This window comes from Montipora capricornis, chromosome 1 (assembly GCF_036669925.1).
Source record: "Montipora capricornis isolate CH-2021 chromosome 1, ASM3666992v2, whole genome shotgun sequence".
In the NCBI taxonomy this organism is placed as follows: Eukaryota; Metazoa; Cnidaria; class Anthozoa; order Scleractinia; family Acroporidae; genus Montipora; species Montipora capricornis.
The window spans coordinates 45,437,738-45,450,237 of NC_090883.1; the positions used below are offsets into that span (position 1 = coordinate 45,437,738).

General features: G+C 40.3%; 2 protein-coding genes across 3 annotated transcripts in view; one reads left to right on the plus strand and one right to left on the minus strand.

Annotated features, from left to right (window-relative positions):
* The window catches only part of LOC138046082 (NLR family CARD domain-containing protein 3-like), a 36,771-nt gene that overhangs the window by 836 nt on the left and 23,435 nt on the right, over nt 1-12,500 (plus strand). For both annotated transcript variants that reach the window (XM_068892763.1, XM_068892769.1), the window contains exons 2-7: nt 2,169-2,263; nt 2,736-3,413; nt 3,995-4,027; nt 5,838-5,897; nt 6,026-6,067; nt 9,220-9,261. In XM_068892763.1, the coding sequence (XP_068748864.1) occupies nt 3,053-3,413; nt 3,995-4,027; nt 5,838-5,897; nt 6,026-6,067; nt 9,220-9,261 (538 nt within the window). In that variant the 5' untranslated portion in view covers nt 2,169-2,263; nt 2,736-3,052. The remainder of the gene's footprint in view (nt 1-2,168; nt 2,264-2,735; nt 3,414-3,994; nt 4,028-5,837; nt 5,898-6,025; nt 6,068-9,219; nt 9,262-12,500) is intronic.
* LOC138046327 (uncharacterized) overlaps nt 10,036-12,500 on the minus strand; it is a 2,667-nt gene continuing 202 nt past the window's right edge. Inside the window, exons 1-2 of the mRNA XM_068892993.1 lie at nt 11,796-12,500; nt 10,036-11,592 (exon numbers count right to left, since the gene is read on the minus strand). The exon at nt 11,796-12,500 is cut by the window's right edge and continues 202 nt beyond it. Coding sequence (XP_068749094.1) covers nt 10,555-11,592; nt 11,796-12,500 — 1,743 coding nt within the window. The 3' untranslated portion in view covers nt 10,036-10,554. The remainder of the gene's footprint in view (nt 11,593-11,795) is intronic.

Below are 12,500 nucleotides of genomic sequence, written 5' to 3' on the forward strand. Positions count from 1 at the left end.
CTGAAGAAGATAATTATATGAAAACGTTCTCATTTAAAAAGCCTTACTTTATTGCCATTGTGGGTAGCTTCCTTCCTGTGTGCTTATTTTCCAGATCCAACACAATTTGAGCCATTTTTCAATTTCTTGCTTGCCCACCATACATACACATGAATTATAAAAACCCAAGGCTGCACACTCAATTCTTGGGTGCGCACCATATTGCGTCAAATATTCTGAGATAAAAATAATGTACCCTCGGTCACAATTCCACATCAAAAACAATTGACAAAGATTGAACTTTCAATTCAAGCCACCATCAACACAATAGCAGTCTTGAGATTGACCTCAGGGAGTAGTTTGTTCACTCGATCGCAAGAAAAGAGTCTTCTGAAACGTGCTTGGTGCTCTTGAAAGTGGCCACATCTTCCACCGTTGAATAACAAAGTGAGCCCCACCGGGATAGTGGACCGTAGTTTGTCAACATCATTTTTTTTTATTCCCCCTGGGTCTCCTGACATGACTGTATTCCCTCAGATGCTAATAATTAAATTTCATTGGCTTCAGAAAGTCCATCCACAAAATATTTGTATGTGCAATACATGTATATCCTATGAGAACATTTTTTTTTTACATGTTAATTCCTTAATTCCTTGAAGGCTAAATTGATAAATACAGTTACAATCATGAACTGTCTACTACACTGTATGAACCAATCATATTAACTGATAAAAGGGGCTTGAAGGCGCAAAATAATACCATGATGTACATCTAAGAATTCAGATCTCCTCAGTTTGTACACCATTGCTTTGATTCTTGCTTGGCCTCTTAGCCATCTTTCAACACTTCACGAATGTTTTTGCAGTTTGACAGGGGAGCAGGGATGATGTAGTGATGATTGCACTCACCTCCCACCAATGTGGCCGGGGTTCGATTCCCGACTTATGGCCATATCTTGGTAAAGTTTTTTGTTGGTTCTTTACTCTGCTCCGAGGGGTTTTCTCGGGGTTTTCCCTACTGGAACTCCGACATGACTACACTGTTAATGAAAAACATTTGTCGCACTTTTCTTTTTATGTCTGAGAAAATGGAAACAGAAAATGGGAACAGTTTGGCAACCTACATGGTGGCTCATATTGCAAAATTCGGACCACTTAGAGAACCAATCAGAATTCTCCCTTTCATCTCGGACCAGTTTGCCTATATACATGTAATAAACGTGAAGTATTAACTACCTATCTTGATTTTGAGATTGGAAAAAAGGAATTGCTTTTCACTGAAAGTGATTCAACTTTCAATGAACCACTCAAAGGAGGAATTGGATTTGAACCAGTCTTACTTGCAATATCCAGTGTAGCTTCAAAATACTTTACAAGTTGAGACTTTAATTATGAAAAAAGATCTAAGAACTATGATAATTCAGAGGCTTTTGAGGATACTGTGATCTTTATGACAAAACGGTTTGAAGAATTTTCCTTTAGAGGAACCCTGACAAGGAAAAGAAAAGGGCTGCCATGTTAAATACATGTAACTAATATTTTTCTCACCCTCTTCGTGGTATTTGGTGTGATGTCAAGCTTGTCACGCTAGCATTGTTTTCCAAAGTTAGAGGAATTTTTCCCTTTAATCTATGTTTGCCTTAAACCCTTTATCGTCCAGTGGCCACTTACAGATCTTACTCCTCAGTGGGGAGCCCCTCGGGCTCTAGGTTCACTCAAAAACATTAATACCACAGAACACGGACCAAATTTTAGATGCTTAACTGCTTGTCCAGGCTGTTAGCTGGAGCTTGTTATCCTTCTCATAAAGTGCCACACCTGGGAAAGTAATTACAACCTCTTGTTTTCCTAACAAACATATTGATCTTGTGACTTTTGCCTGACCCATAAGTTGACAAGTTCGTTGTGGGTGTAACAGAGTTAATCACTAAGTGACTTAAAGTTTGGGAAGGATGACTTTCAAGTCTGTTTCAACTCAATGAGGCATGTATTCTATCCATATGGTATTATGTACATTGTAATAGTCACAAAGCAGTGTTCACTGTTTTAGCACCAAGAGCAGCGTACATGCAGATTTGTTAATGTCCTTTGCAGGCTACTTATTTTAAGTTATACATGTACTCCTTTAAACAATTGATACTCACACATTGCTATAAGATTAACCTTACGTTGAATTCCTCTTTGTCTCAGGAACAGATCCTGTGCAATCTTGATCACTGTGGGTATGGATTATATATTTCTACCTCGAAAATGCAAAGTTAAAGTGGGGTGAAGGCTTAAACAAGGTATGGAATGTGTTTGTTGCATTAAGAATGTGATTTGTCAGTGAGAACACATTACACTTTTTTGGATGTTTCACATTTCACGGATGTATAAATGAAAAATCCAAATCCAAAATGTAACACTGAAAACCATCCGTTGAATTCATAAATCGAGCAAGCAGTCCTGTGAACAACCCAGTCACTCCAAAAGTGCCTCCGGTTGGCAAGTATTTTTAGCATTAGCCATGCAGAGTAAAAATAATTAATCCTTACTCCTTAGGGTTAATTGGTTAATTCATAGTGAAATATATGTATATGACTTACACTAATTCCTTGTGCTTTTCTTCTTTTTCAAGATACTCCGTGCTCTCTTACAACGTATTTACACCCAGTGTGTGCTAGTCACTTACCAAATGCCATCGCATTGACATACAATTCCAAGTTCTAAAGATTTGATTCCCAATTAACCGTACTCATTTTTCCCTTGTTTATGTAGCCAACAGTGTGGGATATGGCATCTGTTCCAGCTCCAGCTCCAGCTCCAGCTCCAGCTCCTTTGCCTCGTCAAAGGAGACGACCAACTATGCCCGTCTGTGCCGGCTTCTAGTGGATGTGGGAACCCAGGCCCTGAGAGACACCTTTGACACAATACACCCTCCAGCTACTCTTCCGAAGATTCTGTCATCAGTAGCTCACCATACATCATTGCAGGGTCTGAGAAAGAAAAGAATTTTGAATCCCACACAATGGGGAAAGCTGTATCCAAGTCATCCTTCATCTGTGTCATCAGCCAGCTTTGACATTACACTTCTGATGCTACTGTTGAGAAATATATGCAGTCTCACTCCTCCTGCCAGTACTGGAAGCTGGGACAAACTTCCTCCCCCTGGTGATAACAGTCTTGAGGCAAACATAGCGAGGATCAAGTATTACAGAAACCAAGTTTATGCTCATGCAAGCCAAGCTTCTGTTGATGATGTAACATTCAATATGTTATGGCAGGATATAAGTAATGCCCTACTTGCCCTTGGATCTGGAGCAACTTATTCCAGCGTGATCAGCCGTCTGAAGACTGAGTGCATGGATCCTGTTGTTGAGGAGCACTATCAAGAGCTGCTGAAGGAGTGCAAGATAAACGATGATAATACAAAGGAAAAGCTTGAAAATTTAGAAGGTATGCCTGACCGCAAAAATGAGTTACAGTAGATATCTAGTAAACCTTATGATTGTGGATGAGTTTCTTTATGTGTGGTTTCCAGTGGTTTATGGTTGGACTGGACAATTGCATTGCCTTTCTCAAAGATGTACTGGTCAAATTTCTCACACACATACATTTGTAAACTATGACAATGAGCTCATTTTGCATTTCTGCATAGTGCTGTTCAGTTTGACTCAGCACACAAGAACTGAAAGAGACTGTGTGCTCCAGTTTGTTTTAAGAGGGCTGTGCCAAGTCCACTTTTAAGAAGCATCACATTGAATGACTACTAGTCACATCGTATGGGGCTAGTACAAGTGGACATAAAATTCTCCTTAGCACAGCTAGGCCACACTTGTAGCATGGACAGATAGCCAAAACCATTTAGCATCTCTTTTAGTCATCTTCTGTCAGACAGAGTCACAATGTAAATCTTGCGATTAGTGTGACTCTTGGAAATAAAAGTGGTTAATTAATATTGAGGTGAACCAAACCAATCAAAACCCAATGTGTATCTCATTATTGACTCATTTTAGTTTCTTTTTGTTTAAATCTAGAAATGTTAAATTCGGGATTTGGAGAAGTGAAAGGTGTGTTACATGTACACTGTAATTAATTGACTAAAACAATATTAGAACCATACATGTGTACATTGTTATTTATAGTAATGGTAGAAGAACTGGTAGGAAATCTCACCAGTGTGTCTACATGACTTACACTATATGTATATGATTCTACAATAAATATAATGTACAGCAGATAATTGAGTAGTAGCATTCAGAATTTGAAAACGTAAATTAAGATGCCCATTGGATAATTGAATAAGATGGGAAGAACATAAATTAAACATTTAAAAATCACTGATATTTTTGTTCAGAAAATCATACTCTGGTTGATGAGATGAGACTACCATTACGATAGCGATTGTATAAGTATGTGCTTTATGTACGCGAAATTTTTAAGGAAAAACAAACCTGACGACCCTCGTTTTGTATTCGTTAAGAAGTAGTTAACAGGCTAAGGTAAAATTTTCTGAAGGGTCAAAAACACTATTGGGGGCAGATTCAGAGCCACCTTTAATTTTTTCAATCATGAAAATAGCTCTAAATACACTCCAATTGCAAAGAAACCTTTTGACTTCAAAAGCATTCCACTTTACCTTGCGTGTTACTTTCAGGCAATGCCAAATAGGGGTCACCACATTCGTTTTTAGGTATAAGTATTAAAAGACAAAGTATTGAATGAGGATGCCAATTATTTCTTTTGTTTTCCGTTTTTTCCACATTTTGGGGTGATTAATTAATTAAATTAATTTTCATAAAATTTCCTCTAAATTGATTTGTCCCACCAACTGCCAGACTGAGTTTTACAGTTCTTACAATAACTGAATTATTATAATTATTTTGACATGTTACTGGCATGTCTATGTACGGACAACAAGTCACACCATCCCTTTTGCCTACAGTCCTCAGGATGTACATGTATATTCTCAAAAAACCTCTGTCATTGGTACACGTAGATATCTCTTTTACGTAATTACTGTAATAATAATTATAATAACATAATAACAATAATTTATAATTATAGTGCTATTCAGCTACTCTTTCATAGCTTGTTACAATGATCAGATTAACATAGAACTTAAAAGTAACAAAAATATAATAAAATACCAAGATAAATAGTTACAGAGCTTATATATACATGTACATTACACAAAAAATAAAAGTTTAAAAGAAAAAAGAATTAAAAACCATAGTCTTCTTTAAAAAGATAAGTTTTCAAATGTCTTTTAAAAATAGCGATTGATGGAGATTTTACGAATGCTAAGAGCAAACTATTTCATTGCCTTGGGGCAGCAGTGCTGAACGCTTGATCTCCATAAGTCTTTAGTTTAGCCATTTGCAGTGAGAAGTTCTTGCCCACGGGAGCTTAAAGACTGAGAGCACTTACGATGGCTCAGCGTACTAGAAATATGAGAAATGTAAGTCCAGTGACACAAAAAGTGACACAAAAAGAATACAACATTTCGAAGAAAAAAGTCAAACTCATGCAGGAACAGTCGATTGAGACAGTCTGTCAGTATATAATAAAGTAGAGTCTTTTGTCAAAGTCTTGCCAAAATTTAATCTGTACAATGAAAGAAGTCAACATTGAAGCTACAGCTGTAATTGTCGAGTCTATTTCTATGAACTTTTCTCATGTCTAGTCCAGTTCATGCATCTTATTTGTCAAGAGACCATTGAGTTCTCGAGGAAGTGATTATAATAATATACCGGTAGTTACTGTAAAGTACATTTCCTGCCAGCCTTTTTCAGTGTTTGTATTAGTGTGCCCTTTATTAAAATGTGCTCTTTCATTTAATGGATTGATTAATTGATCCATGGATTTGTTTTGATTAAGGCATCCTGACAAAGAGGCTTGATGAAGACAGCAGCAAAGATACACTAAAAGAGACACATGGTAAGTTGATGCATTTTATTGACTTATTGAATGGTAGGGGATGTCACAAGAACCGTTTTCTTTTTTTCCTGCAAAGCTACTGTGTATTTTCAAAGTTTGCTTAATGACTCTCCCTTTTATTCCTAAAGAAATGTCCAAGCATTTGAAGGACAAGTTCAGTGAAATGGAAGGTAGGTGGACACATGTAAATGGCTGGTATTTCATGAGTTAAATAATTATTTATAAGTGTTTGTAACTTTTAAACTTCTGGCAAAGTTTCCAGTGAGTGGCTTTGCACTACATGTATCTTGTGATATCTCCACTTTAGTTTTATACTCCTTTTATGCTTGTTTCTTACACTGTACATTTCGTTGTGAGCAAATGGTTTCCACCTTTTCTGTGCACTGCTGACACATTGGATTGCAATGTAGAATCCGGAGATCCCGGGTTCAAGATCCGCTCTGACCACTCGTTGCATTTGATCCTGGTAGTCCCTGGTTCAACTTTCCAGCTGCACTTGTAATAGCCAACTGGTTTTCCTCCAGCCAGTTGGGATTCTTAACAGTTGTTGTTGTTGTTGTTGTGTTTTGTTGTTTTGTTGTGTTTCATTGGCCCTGAAAAGCCCCTATGGGGAATGGCCAATTTAGTATGTATTGTATTATTATAATATTATTCGTTTTCATCTAATCTTCTTGGATGTTTACAAGTCACCGAGCTGGATTCCATTCTATCCCAGAGTGGCAAGATCTTTTGTGGTGTTTCTCAATTAAGGCTCTGTGTTGGGTCCATTGTTGTTTCTGATCTACATTAATGATATCTTTAATTCTTCATCAAAGCTTGACTTTCTTTTTCTTGATGACACTACTTAAATTGTTGTATGCTGACAAAAATTTAAAATCTCGCAAGACAACTGTTGACAGACTGAGCTATTAAAAGTGTCAGATTACATGCAGCTCAATGCTCATAAGCTTTGACTTACATTAAAAAGACAAATCATATTATCTTCTGGTCATATCAATGTAAGATACATCACTCTGAGTCTGTTGATATTCATATGATTGATAACAAAACCCAGCTGCCTCCTCTTGTTGAAAGTAAAACCTACCTGTATGTAAAGTTTCTTGGAGTTTTGGTAGACAGTAAGCTGAGTGAGAAATTTCAAATTGACAGTATATATTGCGCTGAAAATTAGTAGCATAAGTTTCGTTGGAATGGTTGCTAGTCTCAGACACTTCATCCCTCTCCTGACTCTTTGAACTTTACTGTATGTTGATCTCTGATAGGGGTTTCATCATTCATTCTTTGGGCTTCAGAATGCAGAAAAACACAGACAATTTAATGATTTGATACCAATATCCACAAGAAAATTACTTCATGAATGTGATACAAAAGAAAAATCTTGGCCTTTTCTCAGCTAGAGGCAATACGGCTCGCAAAGAGAAATAGTTGGGGATCGACCACCATTTTTTCTGGGCACCCATAGGAAAACATGCAACATTGGGACATTTCAGGTGGGCTTTTATGGAGCGATTCGTTCTGAGTTGAGTTGAGTTGAATTGAACACATCTTATGAAATTGTGACATTTTGACAACAGAAGACAGACAGATCAAAGTAAAGGACAAAGTTGTATTTTTTAAAACAGTCTTTATATTAAAAAAAAACTCAGTCTGTTGAGATGTTGAAAGCAACCGGGCAAAGTCATATCCACAGCTGGTTAGTTTTCCCGGTGCCCGTTCCCTTAATGAAACCCCTGCTCTGATCTTACCTTACCTCTCCTATGGTCTGCTGCTTGGGGGCAAGCTGCCAAAACCCATTTATACAAATAATAATCTTACAATGATGTGCTCTACGTTTAATGTACTTTTGTGAGCCTTAAACCCAGCTGCTGTCCCCTCCTCTATTTCTTCTTCACATGAATCAACATAAAACCAGATTTTCCTCCTCTGGTAACTTCAATGGCAAAACCTCGAGACTAAATCACAGTCAAGGGTCTTTTACGAGGTATGGTGCTAAACTTTGGAACTCACTCCAGAATGAAGTCTGTAAATTATCAAAGCATGCATTTAAAAAACGCATTGCACATGTTGTTTTCAATAATAGATGATGAGGATGGCTATGCTGAAGCGTCCATTTATTAATGAAAACTCAAAGCTTAAATATTATTTAACCTCAAATTTTCTACTTAATTTTCTCAGTGTGCATTAGTACTAGCTCTGTGAGTTCTTATCATTTCCTGAAAAGTTTCCAATTTATAAATGTTTTTTCGGTTTCTATCACTACACCTACATGTAGTATTTGTTTCCTTTAAGTTGTAATATCATTGTCTTTGTATTTGCAATTTTCTATTTTCAGATAGCCTGTAGTTTAATTATTTATTTTTATTTATTCACTTTTTACTTTTCTATGCCTCTGTAATTCCGCCCACCTCTATTAGCTTTTGCTACTTGCGGGCAGAACTGCACTTTAATTTATGATAAATTATGAATACATTTGACTTGAATTTTCCTCTATCCCGTATTCAAAACACAGCTTGTGCCTGTCTCGCCATGTATTTTCATCCAGCATCCCACCCTAAAAATGTTTCTTATCCCCTATTCCACCTCGATTTTAAGCTTCATCCTACATGTACATCCCACCAAACCAATGTGGGGCACTCTCATCCCGCATGGTTGCTGGAGTACTATAGAAACAGAGGTAGACCCAGGATCGTTGTTTGTTGTATTGATCTTTAGAAGTCTATCCCACAGTACCTCAAAGATCTGAATGTGGACGCCTTTTCTAAAAATATCAAACATTACTTACTCTCTAAGCAATACTCAAAATAACTGGTCTCTTGAAATTAAGCATTATCGCTCTCTCTGTATACAAAATTCTTTTCCTTTCTAGAATTTGTCCGCTGGACCTCTACTATAGTGTATTTTACTACAATTATTATTTTTAACCATGATCTATGTTTCTTAGATTTTTCTGTTTCCTCGCCTGTATCAAATGTTACATCAATAGGTAACATGGGCGCCAACTAGGAAACCGCATGGTTTACTTGGCCACCATGCTCAAGCTCTTTTACTTAATGCAAATGGAAACATCATCGGCAACTATAAACGTTTGTAACAAAATTAAGTCACCACGTCAAGAGGAAATAAGTTGTATTGTATTGTAATGTATTGTATATACATGTAGATTCACTACTCACTTTCATTCAAGTTTGCATTATTGAGAGGAGCTGCCGCCACTGTTAAATTTAAAATAAAGTGTATATCTACATGTAGAACTGCATTCAGTTGAATAAAAGATTGTTTTAATGCTCACTAATTCACTCAATTTTCAATTTTCTTCCCAAAGAAAACCAAGAAAGAACCAACATTGAGCTTGGAGAAGTGAAAGGTATTTTTTATTGTATCCATATTCAGGACAAGAGTAGATCGAAATTGACTGCGGTTTCACAACTCATCCCTGGCCGTACTTAAGGTTCCGTTGTCATCCTTAACGGTACCCATCCCTAGCCAACCTTTCGAAAGTTTCTAAAGAAGCTGTGGTGTTGTAACGGTGAAAATTTGGTTTCAAGGAAGTTGACAAAGGTCAAATTACCACCGTAGAAAGATTACCAAACCGACGTATCGAGCCTCTCATCTGAGCGAAAATATAAACTTAAGAGTATCAAAACCATGAAGCGTTGTTATATGATAAGTATAGTATTTACGCAAAGTCAAATACTTACGATGGTTAATGAATGTGCGTCTGAACTTTTCTGTGAAAACTTAGTTTAGAATGTAATTGTAAGCACACTGGGAATAGCAAATAGTTTAATGGACATGTGAACAGATTTTAGTTACGTTCGCACATCTTTCTGCCGTATTTTGTTTGTGATTGTGCATCCAAACGTTTGAGCACGATGGAAAACGCTGACATCAAGTTATTTGGCGTCGTATGCACATGCGCACTGCTCAGTTGTAAGGTAGAAAGGGGACATTTTTAGACTGTTTAACAGTTAGTGTAGATCTTCTTAGTAGCCTAATCATTAAAATTGCAAAGCATTAGGATTAAAAGTCGACCACTTGCTTAGTAAACATAATTATAATTATAATTATTAAACTCATCGCCAATGGACGAGCTTGGAGATGGTGCCTGCCAAAGTGGGCGGCGCTTCCGGGGCGAGCAACGAGGCTTGAGCCACAGGCCATGAGCAGAGCACACAGGCCTCCACGGCAACTCTGCGAGCGGCCACCACCCAAAGACCACCCCAAGGGTGCTTGGAAGGCGAAGGGGCCGCGAACAGGGATGACGTGGAACCTGCGCCACCACCCAAACTCACACAAGCACCCACCCCCAGCTCAAGACACGACACTGGACGACACTTACCCGAGTACCGTGAAGCTGATCATGAAATAAGACTGAGAGGTCTGCTAACCGAGGCAAGGTGAAAAGGAGGCACTAAAGCAAGGTCCGCCACAGCTCCTCCGGCCGCGAGGCATGAAGAAGGTTCTGCCTGAGGTAGGAACTGAACCAGGAAATTGCCAAGGACTTCCCGATTGATTAAAGGAGTCCTGGCCAGACACCGCAGGCAGGCGCAAGCGAGCCACAAGCGACCCTAAAAAAACGGAAGAGGACTGGTCCGCTTGATTTCCTGCAATCCGCATGATTTCCTGTGATCCGCATGAATTCCCACGTATACCTGGGTCACGAGCCAACTGAGCCAGACGCGAGATGAGAAGAGAGGGAAGCCAATGACTCGGATGGAGTGCGAATGTACGACTGGTAAGCTGAACTACACCAACGACCCAAGGCCTGAATAAGGTGATCGGGGATGCCGTTGCGAGCTGCCACCGTGGCCGCACCAATGCGAAAACTGTGACTGGAGAAATTGCCCGACACACCCGCTCCAGCAAGGATTTCTCTGAGACGAGCAGTGAGGACAGCGCGAGTTAGGGGCCGACCATCCTGGAAAAGAAAGAGAGGGCCACCCGAGTTCCCTCTCACAGCCAAATAGGCCAAAACCGCTTGAAGGGCGCACAGAGGAAAGCGTCCCCGGCCAATGTGGACAAAGCAGCCTTTCCGAAAAGGGTCAGTCTTGGAGGCTTTAATCCGCACGCGCAGGCAGGAAGGATTGGCGTCAGAGTCTACCGAAATGTCACCGACACTTAAGTGGAGTGCCGGGGTGAAACTAGCCAAATTAGGAACAGTAAATTCAGCAGATCGGAGGAAGCCGAAATATGCTAGGTTGCAGGCGGCCCAAAACATGCAGTGGTCGAAAATTGATAAATCCAAAGACCTAAAGATGATCATCAAAATGTGATCCGTAATAGGAAGGCGCTGAGCCTCAGGGGAACCTTGGGTCCGTTTGATCCCACGAAGAACCCGCTGCAAACGTAGACAGTTCACCAGAGGGTCTGGGAAGCCTTCTTCGATATGCAGGGCACGAACTGCTGAAAGGTAAACTTTGATCGAAGAGTGCTGAACCGATCCCGCCAGAAAAGTGGCAAAGAGGCACAATGTCCATTCATCGGTGGGGCACGGGGAGCCACTGGGATGCAACTTGCCCAAATGCGCACAGAAGTTGACAAATTTCCTCTGGCCAGATGCGTAAGATCTCCGGGTGGAGTCAGCCAAACCATGGGCTAACAGGAACTGGCACTGCCGCTCTAATGAGAGCCAATCAATTCTTCCAGGAGATGAGGTGGAATGGACACTGGAAGCGACTGAGCCTGGGGTGCTAACCTCCGGAACTCCTGCCAATGAAAGCGGGACAAAGCGTCAGCAATGCAATTATGAACCCCCGGAACATGCTGAGAGGCAAAGGAGAAATTGAAACGAGCCGCTGAGGCGAGAAGATGGCGAAGCAAGCGCATTAACACGGGAATCCTGGATGTTCTAGAGTTGAGGATATAAACCACGGCCTCATTGTCGGTGCGAAACAGAACATGGCGCCTGGCGAAGTGGGGCCCCCAAACATGAGCGGCAATGATAATCGGGAACAACTCTTTATAGGCGATAGAGTGAGAGGCTTGAGAAGAAACCCATGCGCCGCTGAACCACTCCCCATTGAAGTAAGCACCAAAGCCAAGGGAACCGGATGCGTCCGATGTAACTTCGAGGTCAGGGGTGGCCGACATGCCGGGAAACAACCAAAAATAGACGCCATGCCAAGAGGACAAAAACTGAAGCCACCACTGAAGATCCAGGTGAAATTCAGAATTCAGGCGGATTGGATGGTCCCGTTTACGAAAACACTGGAGCAGATTGATCATACGATGCAGGAAGGTACGACCGGGCCACACGACCTTGGCGGCATGATGTAAGTGGCCAATGAGGGACTCCAGTTCGCGCCGAGTACACCAGCGACGATTCCGCCACGACTGCAGCAGCACCTGTAAAGCAAGGAGCTTGTCCGAGGGGAGGCAGGCCACCTGAGCCACTGAGTCTAACTCAATGCCCAAAACAACTAAACGCGTGGACGGGCCAATGCACTTATCCGGGTGGAGTGGAAGTCCTAAGGAACGGCAAACAGCTATGGAAGTGGCTAAGTTCTCAGCACATTGGTTAGTATCCGGCGGTCCTGCAGTAATAAAATCGTCTAAATAATGTAACAGCGCAGAAACATTGTGTGTATGTAGGAGAATCCACTC